This window comes from Taudactylus pleione, unplaced genomic scaffold (genome assembly GCF_031769625.1).
Source record: "Taudactylus pleione unplaced genomic scaffold, aTauple2 ptg000073l, whole genome shotgun sequence".
Taxonomy (NCBI): domain Eukaryota; kingdom Metazoa; phylum Chordata; class Amphibia; order Anura; family Myobatrachidae; genus Taudactylus; species Taudactylus pleione.
Window position 1 is genome coordinate 6,100,548 of NW_028284475.1, and position 21,442 is coordinate 6,121,989.

Here is a 21,442-nt window from a genome sequence, read left to right on the forward strand (position 1 = left end):
CCGATGACGCTGCTTTGTTAATTATGCACACCCTTAAAACGCCCGTTTTGACCGTTTGGCACGCCTGCGTTCGGATCTCCACTCCCCGTTTTCAAGCACCTTCCCCTGTTACCACCCACAAACGCCTCATCCTGTCAATCACATTAGCAGCCCCTCGCTATTTTGCGAGCACACGATTTCCGACCGCACTGACTTGTTGGCGCATGCGTATTACAACCCATACGCATGCGCAGATGTGCGAACATCGCTCGGAGCGAACGAGTGGCCGCTTACGAGCGGCTCTGAATCAGGCCCTGAGTTCCTTGGTGTAGGTGTCACTATGGGGTCTATTCATAGAGCAGTGAAAAGTTCTGTTTAGCTGAAAACCGGGCTTTTCACTGCCTTCGGCAATTCGTAGAGTGAGTTACGGTAGAAAAGGTTATTCCTTCTCCTGCGGCACCCCCGCTATGTGTATGAATCGCATCACCATTATTTAGTATGGTGAGCGCAATTCATAAAGGAACTGAAAGCTCCGCTTTTTGTTCCTCTGCTGCGCACAGATTCGCCATCTGAGGATAGCGTAATCTGTACCGCAAGCCGAACAGAACAGGGAAGCTGCATACAACCCTGCTGTCTGCCCGGCGCTGGCTCCACCCCCTTTTGCACAGCATCCTTTGCAGCAGATCTGACCTGCTACTATCAAACTCTGCCGCATGCGCAGTGAGAAACAGACATATCGGATATTTCTGTATTCTCACTGCGTCCAGGATCGCGTAGGGCCAGAATAGCACAGGAAGACGCCGGACAGGTAAGTCTTCATGAATGGCTTTTAAATATCACTATAGGTCGCATTGATGTGATGTGATATTTTTCAGTAGCCGCTTCGTGAATAGACCCCTTTGTGCAGTATAATTAAAGGCCACGGAATGCTACTACAAAAATAAAGCATAACATTTAAATACAATACTCTCCCCCACCCGAACCTAGGGCCTGATTCAGAGCCGCTCGTAAGCGGCCACTCGTTCGCTCTGAGCGATGTTCGCACAACTGCGCATGCGTATGGATCGTAATGCGCGTGCGCCAACCAGTCATTGCGGTCGGAAATCGTGCACTCGTAAAACAGCGAGGGCCTGCTAATTTGAGTGACAGAATGAGGCGTTTGTGGGTGGTAACAGGGGAAGGTGCTTGAAAACGGGGAGTGGAGATCCGAACGCAGGCGTGCCTAACGGTCAAAACGGCGTTTTATGGGTGTGCATAATTAACAAAGCAGCGTCATCGACCACGTCACTTGGTTGTCTTTTAGCCTGAACTGCTCGCAGTGATTGCGGGATGTAAATCCTACCACAAGCACTGCGAGCAGTTCAGATGCCTTTCGATGTTCCCGATTAATCTAATAAATAACGGAGATGACGGCAAAGGGGCGTCTTTACAAAATAGCGAGCGCATTTTTCGGACACTCGCTCAGACATAGAGGCGTCAACACACCGCAAAGAGCGAGCGCTCAATTTAAATATCCGGCCCCTTTTTAAGAACGAGCGTCCGCAAATAGCGTCCGGGTCTGAATCAGGCCCCCACTTCATAGTATCAGCACTGGATTGGCTCCTGGCTCCCTGGATTCCCGAAGTTTAAACTCTCCTAGTTCATTAATTAATTATTGTGTTGCTCTTTCTTTCTCCGATACGCAGAGGACATGCAGAAATTCCGCCAGCAGCTTTCTATATATGAAGATTCAAAGCTGAGGCTGATATACGAGTATTTGGAAGATGATCTGACCTACATTGTGGAGACTATGGACGAAGACATTATAAGGGAGCTAAGCTCGCGGAACATCTTGAATGCTGAGGTAGGGGCTGCTATCACCCTAATGACCACATGCAGAGCCACACTCACAGCAAGAGCAGACACTAATGACCGCTTAGGGGGCCAGCTTACTACGTTATTAGTTATGTGATATCTACGTTATTAGTTACGTTATGTGATATCACACATGCAGAGTCACACTCACAGCAAGATATCACACATGCAGAGTCACACTCACAGCAAGAGCAGACACTAATGACCACTTAGGGGGGCCAGCTTACTACGTTATTAGTGTTTTCGTGTCATTTAGCTCCACCCCCGCCATATGGAGCCGCGAATCACTGCAATTACGCTGTGATTCCCGCCATTTATCTCCCCATCCTGCCCAATTCGGGAGCCTCCCAACACTTCTAGTAGAGTAGGTAAGTATGCATTGTACTATATACAAAATGTGCTATAATACTGTAGAGCCAATTGCAAATAACTTGTATATTTGATTCCATGCCCAACCTGACGATATCAGCAGGTTGGGCAGTATGTTCAGGCGATGATGGATGCCGACAATGACCAGCGGGCAGGGGCGTATCTACCCATTGGGCAGGATGGCACTCGCCAGGGGCAGTGCCACCAGTAGTCAATGGGTGGACTAGTACCCCGGCCCCACAAGTGTAGGGCAGACCACAGTGAGAGCGGTCTGCCCTACACAGTTTACAAACACGCAGCCACCAGCGGCGTCTGTGTGTTTGTAATAGCAGCCAGCCAATGAGAGTCAGACAGACTCTCATTTGCTGCTGCGTCGTCCGCGGAGGGAGCCGGCTGGAGTTCACTAATGGGAGCTCACGTCTTCCGGCTCCCCCCGCAGCATGTGATGGGAGAGACGTCATGACGTCTCTCCCATGCAGGAGAAGAGCGGTCCGGGACTCAGATCAGATAGCGGCAGTCGCATCAGGAGCGGTGATCAGGTAAGTTTTACTTTTTTTCTTTGTGTAAGCCTGGCACAGCAGGGGGGGCACTGAAATAGGGGGTGGCCGCTACTGGGGGGGCACTTTATGGGGGAGTGCCTTCTACTGGGGTCACTTTATAGGGGTGGCCACTACTGGGGGCAATTTAGGGGGGTGGCCACTACTGGGGGCACTGTACAGGGGTGGCCACTACTGGGTGCAATTTAGGGGGGGTGGCCACTACTGGGGGCACTGTATAGGGGGGACTACTACTGGGGGCACTGTATAGGGGGACTACTACTGGGGACACTGTATAGGGAGGACTACTACTGGGGGCAATGCTGCATAGGGGGGACAACTACGGGGGCATTGTATAGGGGGGCTACTACTGGGGGCAGTGCAGCATAGTGGGGATTACTACTGGGGGCACTGTATAGGGGGGACTACTACTGGGGACACTGTATAGGGAGGACTACTACTGGGGACACTGTATAGGGAGGACTACTACTGGGGACACTGTATAAGGGGACTACTACTGGGGACACTGTATAGGGAGGACTACTACTGGGGACACTGTATAGGGGGACTACTACTGGGGACACTGTATAGGGGGACTACTACTGGGGACACTGTATAGGGAGGACTACTACTGGGGACACTGTATAGGGGGACTACTACTGGGGACACTGTATAGGGAGGACTACTACTGGGGGCAATGCTGCATAGGGGGGACAACTGCGGGGGGCATTGTATAGGGGACTACTACTGGGGACACTGTATAGGGGGACTACTGGGGGCACTGTATAGGGAGGACTACTACTGGGGGCAATGCTGCATAGGGCGGACAACTACGGGGGGCATTGTATAGGGGGGCTACTACTGGGGGCAATGCTGCATAGGGCGGACAACTACGGGGGGCATTGTATAGGGGGGCTACTACTGGGGGCAATGCTGCATAGGGGGGACTACTACTGGGGGCACTGTATAGGGGGACTACTACTGGGGGCACTGTATAGGGGGACTACTACTGGGGACACTGTATAGGGGGACTACTACTGGGGACACTGTATAGGGGGACTACTACTGGGGACACTGTATAGGGAGGACTACTACTGGGGGCAATGCTGCATAGGGGGGACAACTACGGGGGGCATTGTATAGGGGGGCTACTACTGGGGGCAATGCTGCATAGGGGGGACTACTACTGGGGGCAATGCAGCATAGAGGGGATTACTACTGGGGGCACTGTATAGGGGGGACTACTACTGGGGACAATGCAGCATAGGGGGGATTACTACTGGGGGCACTGTATAGGGGGGACTACTACTGGGGGCAGTGCAGCATAGGGGGGATAACTACTGGGGGCACTGCATAGGGGGGCTACTACTGGGGGCAGTGCAGCATAGGGGGGATAACTACTGGGGACAATGCAGCATAGGGGGGATAACTACTGGGGGCACTGCAGCATAGGGGGGCTACTACTGGGGACAAGGCAGCATAGGGGGATTACTACTGGGGCACTGTATAGGGGGGACTACTACTGGGGGCAGTGCAGCATAGGGGGGCTACTACTGGGGACAAGGCAGCATAGGGGGGCTACTACTGGGGACACTGTATAGGGGGGACTACTACTGGGAGCAGTGCAGCATAGGGGGGATAACTACTGGGGGCACTGCATAGGGGGGGGAGGGGGGGCACCAGTCCATTACATTGCCAGGGGCGCTTTGATCCCTAGATACACCCCTGCCAGCGGGAGCGCGCATCGCTGCTCGTTGCCAGCCTATTCACTGCACGATTAATGAATGATGTCTATGACTATGTCATTATCGTTCAGTCGTCCATTTATATTGTGTAGTGGATATGTGCTTTACACCAAAGTGAATCCATCCACCAATCACAGTCAAGCTCTATCTGTATTAAGGATAATGCTCATTTGTAGAAGGTTTAGGAAGGATAGAAGCGTGATGGTGATTGGTGTAGGACAGGGGTGGAGAACCTTTTTTCTGCTGAGGGCCAATTTGATATATATAACATTATTCGCGGGCCTGGTGTAGGCCATGCCCCCTCATTGTGACGTTACACGGGAGGCGGGCCACAATCGCCAGTGATTACAGCAATGTGCGGAGCATCCTGAGGATGCTCCAGGGAGCTGTAAGGGCAGCGGTGTGACCGTCTATAGCGCCCTAAGGACGCTCCAGGCAGCACTGCTGTATAGATTCTGGTTGCATGGTGCTATTATAGGCACCCTGCTAGCCAGATGAGGCTAGCAGAAAAAAGCTCAAAGGGCCAGACCAAATGATCCCGGGGCCCTTATACGATCCCCGGGCCTGAGGTTCCCCATCCCTGGTGTAGGGATTTCCTCATATAGCCAGTGAGGTGGGTCTATAGCAGAGCTGCCATTCATACTACAGAACTACCTGTTTATCTAGGATAGAGCATACACTGCTCACCTATTACCTCCACCTCCCCTCCATCAATGAAGTCCCTAAACCAGTCACAAGCAAGCTCTCATTTCCAACCACAATACCTGGCTTCCTAATGTATTGATGTTGGAGAAGAATGGATAACTGACCCATGGATTACAAGAGCTGTTCTCACAGCTGGATTAAGCCTTTTTGTGGTTCTTAAGACAGGGGGCCACTCACAGCAAGATATCGCACATGCAGAGCCACACTCACAGCAAGATATCACACATGCAGAGCCACACTCACAGCAAGATATCACACATGCAGAGCCACACTCACAGCAAGATATCACACATGCAGAGCCACACTCACAGCAAGATATCGCACATGCAGAGCCACACTCACAGCAAGATATCGCACATGCAGAGTCACACTCAGAGCAAGATATCGCACATGCAGAGCCACACTCACAGCAAGATATCGCACATGCAGAGCCACACTCACAGCAAGATATCGCACATGCAGAGTCACACTCACAGCAAGACATTGCACATGCAGAGCCACACTCACAGCAAGATATCGCACATGCAGAGCCACACTCACAGCAAGATATCACACATGCAGAGCCACACTCACAGCAAGATATCACACATGCAGAGCCACACTCACAGCAAGATATCGCACATACAGAGCCACACTCACAGCAAGATATCGCACATGCAGAGCCACACTCACAGCAAGATATCGCACATGCTGAGCCACACTCACAGCAAGATATCGCGCATGCAGAGCCACACTCACAGCAAGATATCACACATGCAGAGCCACACTCACAGCAAGATATCGCACATGCAGAGCCACACTCACAGCAAGATATCACACATGCAGAGCCACACTCACAGCAAGAGCAGACACTAATGACCGCTTAGGGGGCCAGCTTACTACGTTATTAGTTATGTGATATGTACGTTATTAGTTACGTTATGTGATATCACACATGCAGAGCCACACTCACAGCAAGATATCACACATGCAGAGTCACACTCACAGCAAGAGCAGACACTAATGACCGCTTAGGGGGGCCAGCTTACTACGTTATTAGTGGTTTCGTGTCATTTAGCTCTGCCCCCACCATATGGAGCCGCGAGTCACTGCAATTATGCCGTGATTCCCGCCATTTATCTCCCCATCCTGCCTAATTCGGGAGCCTCCCAACACTTCCAGGAGAGTAGGTAAGTATGCATTGTACTATATACAAAATGTGCAATAATACTGTAGAGCCAATTGCAAATAACTTGTATATTTGATTCTTTGCCTATAGGCTAGGAGCGCCATGGCCGTGCATAACATATCAGCCAGTGGTTGGTTGGTGCCTCTTAAAGATACCGTCAGTATCCTGCCCCCACCCTCTCCTCTTCTGCTCCGCAGCTGCTAATAATGGTTGAGGGGGCCCATTGAAGTATCTTCAAGAGGCACCTGACCCCTGTGTTTCACCCTTGAAGTCCAGTAGACACAGACGGTGCTCTCCCATGTGCTGTACGCATTAGAAGCTTTTATTGTGCTAAATGTACAACTTACTGTAGATGGGGCATACTGTACTTCACAATGCCAAAACAGTTACATTATTTTATAGCTACTCCCTATTTCATGTACCGAGAGAGACAAATGTTACAGTACAGTCTGCTTCATCTGTAGCGTATAATTATCATTTATTATGTTTATGATGGAACAATGTTTGTTACATTTGGAATTGTTGTATATCTTCTAGTATTATACAGAATTGCTGAAAACGCTCGGTGCCTCAGTATTTGCTCATCTGTTAATACAAGACATATTGGAAATGGGAAGAGAAGCTGTGATTGGTCTCTGGGAAAGTCTCTATGCTCTACAGGGTGATCACCCACATCCTAATGTACTGGCAGTACTGGATGAAATCAGTCACACAGGTAACACCGGGTCTCTGTCCTGTCCCTCAGCACTGAGCTTCCCGTTTGGTCACTGGAAGAAACCTCACTTGCTGCCTCTCACAAGCATCTGATTGCATGTCTGTACCAATGTCTCTTTACCCTGAAAAGTCCTGTCTGAATGACCATTGCTTTTTGCCTAGCCTCGCATACTCTCACTTCTAACACAGTCTACTTTAGTATTACATTTCTGTACCCATAAAATCTCCACGTTTATTCTGCACAATAATAAACCTTTGTCATTGTGATACATTTACCAACACTGTACCATTCACCTTAATTTCTGCAAATCTACAGCTCTCTCATACAGCCTCCATACCTACATTCCGTTCTCCTCCCCCTATTTACTTCATCTATACCATGATAGTGTTTTCTGCAATACCCCCCATCACTGTGCCTACATAATCATTTATTCTGCCCCCTGTTCCATCTCTATCCTTCCCCCCCCTAATCTTCTTCACCTCCCTCCTCTCTCCCCTCCTCTGTCTGCATTCCTCCCTTCTGCTTCCCTCACCCACCTCTCCTGTTACTCCACTTTCATTCACTTATTCCGCACCATGGTCCTACTACTCCACCACTAAGCCCTGCACCCACCTTCATCTCCCTGTCACCTCACCTCCATCCACACCACACTAAACCCCCTCCATGCCCAACACCTGCAGTTTCCCTTCTTCACTCAGGAAGCCGCCCCATCACTACATTCTCCTCCAAATGATTCTCACCTCCACATCGCTACAGCAACCCTGATAATTTCATCCACATATCTCCCACAAATTCTGTCCCTCTCTCCTGTGTCCTCTGGAATGCCGGATCTCTCCCTAGATCTCCTAGCCATCACAAGACCTGGATATCTCTCTGACACCACTTCTCTGGCAGCTCTCCTCTGGGGGCCTCACCTTCTCTCACACATCCACCACCATGGTGGTGGTGTTGGGGTACTTCTATCCTCCGATTACTCCTACCAGCTCATACCCTCTGAACCATCCCTCTTATTCTGTACATTTGAGGACCATGCTATACGCCTCTTCCAACCTGTTCACCTCTGAGTAGCTGTTATTTACTCTCCCCCTGGCCCTCCTTCCAATCTCCTTAACAACTTTGCTCCCTGGATTCCTCACTTCCTCTTTCTTCCCTCCATTATTTTAGGCGACTTCAATATCCCGATCAGTGACCCCACAGAATCCTCTGCCTCTAAACTCCTCACCCTCACATCATCATTTGGTCTCTCCCAATGGACCTCCTCACCCTCCCATGTGAGTGATCTGGTCTTCACTCACAGTTGTGATATCTCCGATTACACCAATTTATCATTCCCCCTCTCTAACCAGCACCTTCTCTCTTTCAACTTATTCCTCTCTCCTTCTCCACCTCTGCCTCCTACGGCTAATATCACTATTTCCTAATCACCATTTCCTTATCCTTCCTGCTCGACTCTCTTCTGTCCCTTATTCTCTCTATCTCTCCTGCCCTGAACAAGCCACTTCTGTATACAATTCCTCCATTACTTCTGCTCTTGACTCTGTTGCTTCGGTGATCACTTCTCACCCTCACAGATCCACACCTTGACCCTGGAATTCCAAATGCACCAGATACCTGCAAAAGTGTTCACGTACCACATAGCGACAGTGGAGGAAATCGCTCGCCTATGCAGACTTCCTCTATTTCAAAATAATGCTCTCATCCTACGGTGCTGCTCTCTCCCTCTCTAAACAGTTGTATTTAAAAAGCCTAATTTCCTCCTAGTCCTCAATCCCCCGGCATGTCTTCACCACTTTCAACTCCCTTCTCTGCCCACCCCCTCTTCACTCTGCGCCCTTGACTTTGCCACTTACTTTACTTCTAAAATTGACTCCATATGTCAAGACATCACATCCCACCAGATCCTCAGCACTCCACCCCCTTCTTTCCCTGACCACCTCTCTCTATCCATCTTACCATCTCTGACTTCTTTTTTCCCCTGTATTATATGAGAAAGTCATGACCCTCATCCGGTCCTCCCACCTCCCCCTTGACCCTATCCGCTCCCACCGTCTCTGCAACCTCTCTCCTTCTGCCTGTTCCCATCTTGCCCACCTCATCAATCTCTCCCCCTTTTCGGGCACTGTCTCCCCTTCTGCATTCAAGCATGGCCTTGTCTCCCCAATTCGTAAAAAAAAAAACTACCCTTGAGCCTAACAGTCTCTCCAAATACCGCTCCATCTTTCTCCTCCCTTTTACCCCCAAACACCTTGAGTGGATTGTGTACAACCATCTTACCGTCTTTCTTTCTCTCTGCTTGACCCATTTCGGTCTCACTTCTGTCCACTCCACTCCACTGAAACTGCCTTCACGAAAGTCAGCAATGACCTCTTTCCTGCCAAATTTAAGGGCCACTACTCTATGCTCATTCTCCTTGACCTCTCTGCTGCTTTTGACACTGTGGACCACTCCCTCCTCCTGCAAATCCTTCACTCCCTTGGTCTATGTGATACTGCCCTCTCCTGGCTGTCCTCCAACCTCTCTGAGCATTCCTTCTGTGTCTCCTCTCATTACTCCTCTTTCCCCCCCACATCCTCTTCGGTGAGCTCCTCTGGCCTCCAATACCATCTCTATGCTGATGATACTCAGATCTACCTTTCCTCCCCTGACCTCTCCTTCTCTCTCTTCACCCGTACCTCCAACTGTCTCTCTGCTATCTCTCCCTGGATGTCCCAGCGCTTTCGTAAACTTAACATGTCTAAGACTGAGCTGATCATCTTCCCAACCTCCTGCATAACCTCACTTCCCACAATTATCTATTAACGGCACAACTATCTTCTCTAACCCCAAAGTGCGCTGTCCTGGAGTTGCTGTCACAGATATCTCCTGCTTACCTTTCTCTCCCGGAATGGCCTGCTGTCCCCATACACAAGTATCACAGATATCTCCTGCTTACCTTCCTCTCCCAGAATGGCCCGCTGTCCCCATACACTAGTATCACAGATATCTCCTGCTTACCTTTCTCTCCCGGAATGGCCCGCGGTCCCCATACACTAGTATCACAGATATCTCCTGCTTACTTTTCTCTCCCGGAATGGCCCACTGTCCCCATACACTAGTATCACAGATATCTCCTGCTTACCTTTCTCTCCCGATCTGTCCCCATACACTAGTATCACAGATATTTCCTGCTTACCTTTCTCTCCCGTAATGGCCCGCTGTCCCCATACACTAATATCACAGATATCTCCTGCTTACCTTTCTCTCCCGGATTGGCCCGCTGTCCCCATACATTAGTATCACAGATATCTCCTGCTTACTTTTCTCTCCCGGAATGGCCCGCTGTCCCCATACACTAGTATCACAGATATCTCCTGCTTATCTTTCTCTCCCGGAATGGCCCGCTGTCCCCATACACTAGTATCACAGATATCTCCTGCTTACCTTTCTCTCCCGGAATAGCCCGCTGTCCCCATACACTAGTATCACAGATATATCTCCTGCTTACCTTCCTCTCCCAGAATGGCCCGCTATCCCCATACACTAGTATCACAGATATCTCCTACTTACCTTTCTCTCCCGGAATGGCCTGCTGTCCCCATACACTAGTATGGGGACCAAATTCATCAACCTCTGAAAATATAATATCCCAATCCGCACCTGGATCGCAATTCGCTCCTTCCCTAAGGGAAGGAGTCCGAATTGCGAAGAGTTTCGGATCCCTCTGCCCCTATCCGGATCATTCCGCCAGACATCGAGGCTCTTGTGCGCATGCGTGGCCTGTAGGTTGCGCATGCGCAGTCCTGTCACTGCACCTTTTCAGAGCAGTGAAAAGATTCACTACTTTCCCCATACACTAGTATCACAGATATCTCCTGCTTACCTTTCTCTCCCGATCTGTCCCGCTGTCCCCATACACTAGTATCACAGATATCTCCTGCTTACCTTTCTCTCCCGTAATGGCCCGCTGTCCCCATACACTAGTATCACAGATATCTCCTGCTTACCTTTCTCTCCCGGAATGGCCCGCTGTCCCCATACACTAGTATCACAGATATCTCCTGCTTACCTTTCTCTCCCGGAATGGCCCGCTGTCCCCATACACTAGTATGGGGACCAAATTCATCAACCTCTGAAAATATAATATCCCAATCCGCACCTGGATCGCAATTCGCTCCTTCCCTAAGGGAAGGAGTCCGAATTGCGAAGAGTTTCGGATCCCTCTGCCCCTATCCGGATCATTCCGCCAGACATCGAGGCTCTTGTGCGCATGCGTGGCCTGTAGGTTGCGCATGCACAGTCCTGTCACTGCACCTTTTCAGAGCAGTGAAAAGATTCACTACTTTCCCCATACACTAGTATCACAGATATCTCCTGCTTACCTTTCTCTCCCGATCTGTCCCGCTGTCCCCATACACTAGTATCACAGATATCTCCTGCTTACCTTTCTCTCCCGTAATGGCCCGCTGTCCCCATACACTAGTATCACAGATATCTCCTGCTTACCTTTCTCTCCCGGAATGGCCTGCTGTCCCCATACACTAGTATCACAGATATCTCCTGCTTACCTTTCTCTCCAGGAATAGCCTGCTGTCCCCATACACTAGTATCACAGATATATCTCCTGCTTACCTTCCTCTCCCAGAATGGCCCGCTATCCCCATACATTAGTATCACAGATATCTCCTACTTACCTTTCTCTCCCGGAATGGCCCGCTGTCCCCATACACTAGTATCACCGATATATCTCCTGCTTACCTTTCTCTCCCGGAATGGCCCGCTGTCCCCATACACTAGTATCACAGATATCTCCTGCTTACCTTCTTCTCCCGGAATGGCCCGCTGTCCCCATACACTAGAATCACAGATATCTCCTGCTTACCTTTCTCTCCCGGAATAGCCCGCTGTCCCCATACACTAGTATCACAGATATATCTCCTGCTTACCTTCCTCTCCCAGAATGGCCCGCTATCCCCATACACTAGTATCACAGATATCTCCTACTTACCTTTCTCTCCCGGAATGGCCCGCTGTCCCCATACACTAGTATCACAGATATATCTCCTGCTTACCTTTCTCTCCCGGAATGGCCCACTGTCCCCATACACTAGTATCACAGATATCTCCTGCTTACCTTCCTCTCCCGGAATGGCCCGCTGTCCCCATACACTAGTATCACAGATATCTCCTGCTTACCTTCTCTCCCGGAATGGCCCGCTGTCCCCATACACTAGTATGGGGACCAAATTCATCAAGCTCTGAAAATATAATATCCCAACCCGCACCTGGATCGCAATTCGCACCTGGATCGAATTGCGAAGAGTTTCGGATCCCTCTGCCCCTCTCCGGATCATTCCTCCAGACATCGAGGCTCTTGTGCGCATGCGTGGCCTATAGGATGCGCATGCGCAGTCCTGTCACTGCACCTTTTCAGAGCAGTGAAAAGATTCACTACTTAGAAAAGGAGCACTGAAGCCACTGGCGGGGACAGATGATTTTGCATCAGCTGTCACTGCTCCAGCAGCTGTGGCGATTTAGAATGTTAATTATCGGGGTCTGTTCGGACCCCGATAATTAACATCATGAATAGGCCCCACCAGGCCCGCCAAGAGCCGCAGCGGGCCTGGGTAACAGGGGGCAGTGGCCTAATCGCCGGAGGCATGGCCATGCCCCCCAAAAAGATTTGCAGCGCCGGGGAGGGTGGGCACTCTGAGCCCCCTCAGCCTGACGCAAAATGGGGGGGCGCGATCAGTGTTGATCGCTTCCCCCCCCAGGCATAGGAGACTGCTGTGGCTGCTGCTGCTATTATCTAGCTGCTTCACCCATAATTGCGTATGCTCAGTTCTGGAACATGCCCAGGTCAAGGACACAAATTAACACTCTCCTTTTTATCTAGTGTTCAGGTTCTTGAGATGTAGCTGCTCTGGGAATAAATACCAGGATCTACAGTATATATTATAGTGTAGTGATTGTCTTTTATTACTGCATTTATAGGCCATAGGTGCTCACCAGACAATAACCACCAATGGGGCCACATCACAGGGGAAATCCTCCCCATGTTTTGGATTCACAATGGTTTCTGTAGCGTAGGAGGACATTGACTGATGATAACTCTAATCACCAGAACATAACAACAAAGGGATGCACATATTTTCAAAGAGGGGACTCTCGATCATTCCACGCTACCCCCTCAGTTTCTGTTTGGCAGAAGGGGAAAATAGGGCAGTGAGCTAAGGCCCTGATTCAGAGCCGGACACTCTGACAGAGCGCTCGCTCTGAATCAGGGCCGGCCTTCTGTTATTTTTGAACGGCCTCCTGGCCGCTCGCATAGCTGTGGGTGACCACCCACAGCTATAGCGAGCGGCCAGGAAGATGGTCACGATGGTCAAGACCATCGCGACCATCGGGCTTGCGACGAGACCCTTGTGGTAGGGTCTCGTGGCCGCAAGCCCCAGAGAGATTTCGGCTCTAACAGAGCCGAAATCTCCCCCACTGACATCACTCGTGATGTCAGTGGGGCCGCCCCCAAGCGGAGGCGTTCACAGAGGAACGCCTCCGTTTGGGCAGCCACTCCCCCGGCCCGCCCACCAAAGGGGGCGAGCTGTCACTCAACATTGACCGCTCGCCCCTTTTGTTGTGAGACCCGGAGTGACGGAGTGCCCGTCGCTATCCGGGTCTCGCGCATGTGCACGACAGAGCCGGCTCCGTCGTGCGTATGCGCACTGGCCCACCATCGACCCGGTTGTGAGCACACAGCTCTTGCGACCGGGTCTGAAATAGGCCCTAAGCTCCGAGAGATGAAACTACTACTGGGGTTCTGTCCATTCTTCTGATCTCTCCAGGATCAGTCACCTGAAGAGAATGTGAGGTTTCAGTTTCTATCTTATCTTTTTTATTTTATTTTATGAAACTACTGTGCAAATGATTTAGCTGTAACTAACTTGTTACCTTGTTTCTACATTGGTACTGTGCAGGTTCCAATCGCTATTATAGTGAGATAATGAACTCTGTAGAACTAATGAAAGTGATTTTGTTCTTTCTTAGGTCAGACTTTGGTGAAGCAGATTTTGCTGGACCAATGCGGACACCCACTGGCTGCAGAGATTACAGGTAACAAACAATAATTATATTTGTTTGTTTTTTTCAACCATACTAGGCCCACTCACAATCATTATGCATAGTTTAAAGCCAGTCAGATGTATGATACCCAATTGACCAAATGGTCAGATCTGCAATGCACAGCTGTTTTCCATATATATACATGCTCTGGGTTCTCTATTAAATAGTTTTAACTTAAAAATTGCCGTGCTAATGTTTTATTTTTGTTTGTTTCCTAAGGTTAACATGTGGGTCATTTATGAGACATTGAATTAAACAGTTAGTGTTATATGATCATGTTTTACATTTCTATGTCACTTTGAGGCTCATCATTTCTTTGGACTTTCTTTAGAAATTCAGAATCGCCACAAGCAACACCTGTTTGAGAAAACGCAAAAGCTGGTGGAGTGCAGATCCCCAGGATCTAACAAAGATCCTCAGCATGTCCCCATTTCTGACCGCTATTTGGATCTGGTTCAAATCTCCAGCCAGAATTTCAGAAGTCGTTCTCAACACGAGATCATAGACACTGGTGGGAAACACGAGTATTACTTGAAGAAAGCCCAGAACTTATTGGAACGCATTGCCCCCAGGAGACTGTTTCGCTGGTGCCATCGATCAGGATGTAATCCGCGAAGTGTCATGGTGAGCGGAGTCCCTGGAGTAGGGAAGACCACACTGATGCAGAAGTTTGTCTATGACTGGGTGAAAAAACAACTCTATCAAAGATTTGCTTTTGTTTTCTTCTTTAAATTCCGTGAACTTAACAAACTGGGTAAGGTCAGCCTGGAGGCAATGATTCTTCATCAGTATCCCTATCTTCAGAAGCACCTTGAAACCATCTTACAGGATCCAGAAAAACTGCTTTTTATATTTGATGGTTTAGATGAATGTAATCAACAAATGGATTTCTCAGCAAGTCAGTACTGCACCAACATACAATGGCCAGAACATGTGACTGTGATTGTGGTCAGTTTGTTGAGACAGTCTCTTCTCAAGGGCTGTTCTGTGCTAATGACCAGCCATCCAACCAAGCTGTCATCAATGGATACCTGTCTCTTCCAACGCGTTTCAGAGATCATGGGATTCTTCCCCAAAGAACGAGAGATGTACTTTGAACAATTCTTTGGAAACAAGGGACTCTCAGAGAAGGCGTTTCATTATGTCAGGGAGAATGACGCTCTATACACTTTCTGTTATATCCCATCCTACTGCTGGATCATCTGTACTGTATTATCAATGTCCTTCAAACCTCAAACAGTAAACACTGATCAGACTTTATTGCCCAAAACAGTGACCCAGCTCTTTGTGGTTTTTGTTACTAACATTCTGGCCAATCACAGTCGTGATACAGACAATGCTCGGAAACTCCTAACATCCATTGGGTGGATGGCGGAACATGGAATGATGAATCACATTCTTGAATTTGATAGCAGAGATTTAGGGTCATTCAGTGTGGACACATCCTCAAATCTCTTGTCAAGTTTTTTGATCGAATCTGATCCTAATTTGACCGTCTCATTCTTACATCTCATAATACAAGAGTTTATTTCTGCGTTAGTCCACTATCTTGACTATTCTCCAGAGGGATTAAAGAAATCTCTAGAAGAATCCAGGTCTTGTGAAGATGGCCGGGCTGAAATATTTTCTCGGTTCCTCTGTGGTCTCTCAGATAGGTCGACCAGGTCTCTTTTGACCACTTATTTGGGGGAACTCTCTCAACAAGCTTCCATAGATGTCATCAGTTGGCTTTCCAAGTGTATTTCGCTGGAAGAAGAACCTATGGAAGATGACTATGAAGAGCATGAGAATTTGAAGATAAAAAAGCGCCTGAATGTGTTTGCTCACTTCTTTGAGTCCCGGAACAAAGCTGTGGTGTTAAATAGTCTTGGACCGAAAGCAGATATAGATTTTTCAAAAATTCACTTGACACCTGTCGACTGTACCGTGTTGGCTTTTGTCCTTGAGTCTTGCAGAGAGGTTCAAAGCCTTAATCTAGATTCCTGTTTTATTCAGACCGAGGGGCTGGAGAGACTAGCACCCTATCTTCATCTCATCCGGGATCTCAGGTATTGTAGACAGGGCTGTATATAAATTGGACACTGCCTTAAACATTGTAAATGTAGCACACAATTACTGTTTACTGTCGCGCTCCGCAGCAATATAGTAGACCCCACTGCGCTGAGCACAACGCAAGAAGACACCATGTAGGGCAAGATAGGGACAGGTAACGTCTGGTAACTCCGGTTTTCGGTACTATACAGACATGGCGGTAGACATGCTAGGCCACTAAACAAATACAGTACGTGGTTCACTTGCTGAGTAGATCTGAGAAATATTTTATTATGTAATATTGGTTTATATTTTAACTTGATTTTTAATTTTGATTTGCTTGTTGTAGTGTTTGGTACATACAGTCTTCTTATTCCCATACAGTTATTTTTTCATTTACACTTTGCAGGCTGTCCAGCAATGACCTGAAAGATTGTGATACTGAACGAATATATAAAATACTAGCGCATTCACAGTGCCAGATCCAGAAGCTGAGGTACATGTTCACTTCCCATTATAAGGTTCTGCTCTCCTAGCAGAGTTCACTAGGGAAATATTACCAAATTTGTATTGTCATGTTAGCAGTATTTCATATAGCGGTTACATATCACATCGTGCTTTACATAATATTAATTGTTTACGTCAGTATTTCACCCAGTATGTAGCAAGATGTTTAAATCGGAGTATCAGGTTCCTCCTCCCTGCGTCCATGGTGCTGTGTTTTCAGGGTACCAGGAATCTTATACAGGGATGCCTGCTGTGCTGTCCCCAGCAATGGGCACCCCCACATGGGAAACCCACCACTGCCAAGGTCCAGTTTAAATAACTCAAATATAATCTACATTCTGAACTTTTATACCCTTTTTATTTTTGATTGATTTTACAAATATTCTTTTTTTTTTGCACATGTCATTTTTTTGTAAGCACCGTATATATTATATATATATATATATATATATAAAATGTAATAAGTTTCCATTTGACTGCTCCAAACAAACCCAGAAGCTTTACAAAGAGAAACGTTGCTAACCCGTGTTAGTAGGAATAGAACCGGATACAAATTGCATGAATACATTAATGCTGTAGCACAGTGTTGGCTAACCTTGACACTCCAGCTGTTGTGGAACTATATATCCCAGCATGCCCTGCCACAGTTTTAGCATGCCCTAATAGCAAAACTGTAGCAGTGCATGCTGGGTTATGTAGTTCCATAACAGCTGGAGTGTCAAGGTTAGCCAACACTGCTGTAGCAGGTCAAAATGTTGACAGCATTGTGTCAACGGGAGAACGCAGACGCGATTAGTAATGTGATTTTAAGCATTTTTACTGTGTCACCATTATAACTTTAAAGTTCTAAAACCCATTACAACCGTGTCGGCAGTCTCTGGTGGACATTAAGCCTGATTCACTACGGATCGCAATATAGCATACGCGCGCAGTTCAACTGCTAATCCATAGCAATCGCAATGAAGCCGCACCACTGCATAAGGACGCCCACTTCACCTACATGCACATCCGTAATGGTTAGCTAGACTGCGAAAACATCGGTACAATCGAATACCAACAAAGCCTCGCGCACAGGTAAGGCAGGTCAGACCTCGCTCAGGAATTGCTTATTTCAGCGCACGCTATGAGACCTCAGGCTACGTAGGGTATCACAGTGGATAATTTATGCACGCCCCTGCGGCGGCGTTGAAACGCACTAGCACGCCTACGTTCGGCCGACCACCCACCCCGTCACACCCACAAACGGCACTTCCTGTCAGTCACTCTGCCATGGGTCTGCGTAGTCACTGCGATCGCGGTCCCGATCGCAGTGGCTACTTCGCAAACTGAGATGCATGTGCAGAACGCGACAATCGGCCGATTGCGTGCGTATAAGCAACTGCGTTCCTTGCTGAATCAGGCCCATTATGCTGTCGGCGGCGTTACTGTAAACCAAATAACTGCTTAGGACATTTTAGCTAAATCTGTGATAGGTGACTGCAATGTGCAATGTGCTGTATGTACATAAGATATGATTCCTGTCTTCTCCAGCTTGAGGAATAACTCTCTAACAGAGAGATCCTGTACGTCATTGGCTTGTGCCATAAGTAGTAACCAGACCCTGCTGGAACTCAACCTTTATCGGAACAATCTGGCTGGGCCGCACTTCTGTGACCTGATGACCGTTCTCTCCAGTGACACATGCAGGATAACACATTTGTCGTGAGTATAATTATAATTTAATAAGAATATGAAATAAGACACAAAAGTCGATGACAAGTATGTATTGACTTGAAGACCTGTACAGCCATGATAACACCACTGATTAGGGATGGTCATCGGTGGGTTATCCACTGATGGCACAATTGATGGCACCATTAGTGGTTAACCTCAATGGTATGAACCATCAACGGGAAACCATTGATTGTTTTGCCCACCGATAGTTATTCTTGCTCATTTACTCATTGGGCCAATCAAATTTGGGGCTGGGTTGCGTTGGGAAGTGGAGCTAGCGCCAGGGAGAAAGAAACATTGCGAGACTCTTTGCCATCGATGGCAGAGAACCACTGGATTTCTGCCATTGTATTGAAAAAATCATAGGCCATCGGTGGTTAACCATTGATGGATGTTAGTCATGCATGGTCGATGGCTATCCCTACCACTGATTGTTTAAGACCTGTGCTGACAGCTAGTGATTGTCACAAGGAGAAAATTAGTTTTCAGGAAGATATTTTAATGTGAATATAAAATGCAGATTACTCGGTGGCTTTTTAGTGATGTATCGTCAGTGGCTTTTACTGATAGATTGTTGCATGGAACAGAAAACCTCCAACCACTTGATGACCTCACAGGACCACATTGCAGCCAAATGCATAATCCTCAGCCAGTGATATTAGTGCTCATGTCATTGCATTGCACTTAGACGCACATCTCCTTACACTGGACTTATAAAAGCTGATTGCTGATTGGTGGCCTTGGGTTAGTGCAATGCAGTGCTATCAAATGAGTCATTGTGGGGAAAGGAATAGACTACAAAATTTGTGCCAATTTTGCCTCCAATTTGCAAGATAGGAACAGAAGGAATGATTACCCGTTTCCTTGTTACCGACGTTGTCTGATGGGACTGAAAGAATAAGAAATAAAACATCGTGAAGAACCCGAACGCAACATGATCCAAAGAGCAGCGGCTGCAGGTTTAGTAAAACATCTGACAGTCTGGCTGTCCAGCTAATAACTAACCAATCAGGGACTTTGGAGCTGAGTGTGAAATTGGACGCAGAAGTGGCCGTGGCAGCGTCTTTTGCTGCAGACGCATCTATGTCTTAATGCTGTTGCCGCGGCCGACGCTCTTCACGCTGAGACGCCCATTTACGGCAGCACAAATCCGCACCATCAGCCCTATGGTTCGCGCAGTTTCTCCACTTGAGCACGTCGTCCTGTGTGAGAGGTCCTGCGGCTTTATACGCTGTGTAAGCGACACGACCGCGCCTGCCTAACCACCCACCTGTTACCTCCCAGAAACGCCCGCTAAAATCCCCACTCCCTACGTCCCAATTTGACCGGTGTCTCCATGCGGTAACCATATCGGAGCTTTGACACTTGCGCGGACTTACAACATCGTCCTTTTGCCTGCGGCATCCCCTCTGCGCCCACCCCTGAATCAGGCCCTTTCAGTCTTCATTGGTGTGCGTATGCCTGGGGCCGGTGTGTGCGCTGTCTGCGCGGTTTCTGCGACGCATGCGCAGTGTTCAGATGTCCGCCGGATCCAGCCGCATTTTCAACGGAATCAGGATCTTTGGCATATCTCCCATATCAATGGGAGTGATTCAGATCTGTACACTGATCACATTGCTGCCGAGTCTTTGGACGCAGCAGTGATGCAAAAATATAGTAATGCCGCGGGAGGCGTTTGAAGAAAAAGACGCTCCCTGCCAGCATCGCAGATCCGAAGACACAGCATCATATCACCATATCGGCCTTCTGAGTGAGCCTAATCTTACTAAGCCTACTCAGCATGGCCGCCAGGAAATCTGTATCGGAAGACGCCATTCGGCCTTGGCCCTCCTTCAAAATGGGGAGCAAACGGATCCTGTGGCCTCCTCCTCCCTGCCCCGTTCATCATAATATTTAATGCTATATATTGAATCCCATCTATATCCTATACACACTATATGTCTCTCGCAGGCTCCAGCAGGTGAAGCTGACAGATGAATATTCTCCATTACTGCTCTCACTGAGTCACAACAGAAACATCACACACCTCAATCTGAGCCACAATTACATGACCGATAGCAGCACCAAGTACATCGAGGAACTAATACTGATGTCCACAAGCCTAAAAGAGATCAGGTATTTACAGTGTATAAAAAGCTTGTACTTGGTGGGACGGTGTAATGGTTAGCATTACTGCCTCACAGCACTGAGGGCCGAAGTGAGATTTTAACCCACGACCTAACTGTGTGGAGTTTGTATATTCTCCCTGTGCTTGCGTGGGTTTCCTCCGGGTGCTCCGGTTTCCTCCCACACTCCAAAAATATACTGGTAGGTTAATCGGCTTCTAACAAAAATTAACTCTAGTGTGTAAGTCAGTGTGCATGCGATAGGGAATATAGAGTGTAAGCTCCACTGGGGCAGGGACTGATGTGAATGGCCAAATATTCTCTGTAAAGCGCTGCGGAATATGTGTGCGCTATATAAATAACTGGTAATAAATAAATAAATATGAATTCTATGTGAATGGAGAGGCAGGATGGGGGGTTTGGTACGTACTTATATAGATTGGATACAGTAAGGGCGTAGTCACGTATTTGTAAACAGATGCAGACCTGCGCAGAGACACATATATAAATTGCTGGTTCCTACGTACAATTCAGTATATATAGGGGCATTAGCACATCATTCGAAAATCTGCCAACAGCTGGCATCCAGGGTTTGTTCCCCCATTGTGAACCACTCCGGATCAGCCTCCATATGTGTATAAGGCAGATAGAAGAAAGTGACACCCCTTCCCCAAATATCTGATAATGCCTGCTCTCTATTTCAACTAGATATATTAAAATATAAGAGAATTAAATATTACAGACTGACCATCACTGGTTTTATTTTGTTATATTGCATAAACTGACATGTTATTAATGATTTTATTATTTTGTATATTGATTATTATACAATGAGGGGGAAATTGGTGGAATGACAATTGATTTTAATAAAGATGATGATAAAGTTTTTGCAACTTTGCCGGCGCTTCCAACTGTATCGT

General features: G+C 48.0%; 1 protein-coding gene across 2 annotated transcripts in view; it reads left to right on the forward strand.

Annotated features, from left to right (window-relative positions):
* The window catches only part of LOC148532584 (NACHT, LRR and PYD domains-containing protein 12-like), a 29,668-nt gene that overhangs the window by 3,594 nt on the left and 4,632 nt on the right, over positions 1–21,442 (forward strand). The window contains exons 3-9 of one of the 2 annotated variants that reach the window (XM_088467639.1): positions 1,665–1,822; positions 6,894–7,071; positions 14,092–14,157; positions 14,498–16,214; positions 16,607–16,693; positions 18,235–18,405; positions 20,368–20,532. In XM_088467639.1, the coding sequence (XP_088323765.1) occupies positions 1,665–1,822; positions 6,894–7,071; positions 14,092–14,157; positions 14,498–16,214; positions 16,607–16,693; positions 18,235–18,405; positions 20,368–20,532 (2,542 nt within the window). The remainder of the gene's footprint in view (positions 1–1,664; positions 1,823–6,893; positions 7,072–14,091; positions 14,158–14,497; positions 16,215–16,606; positions 16,694–18,234; positions 18,406–20,367; positions 20,533–21,442) is intronic. The other variant, XM_088467641.1, reaches the window with a different exon arrangement.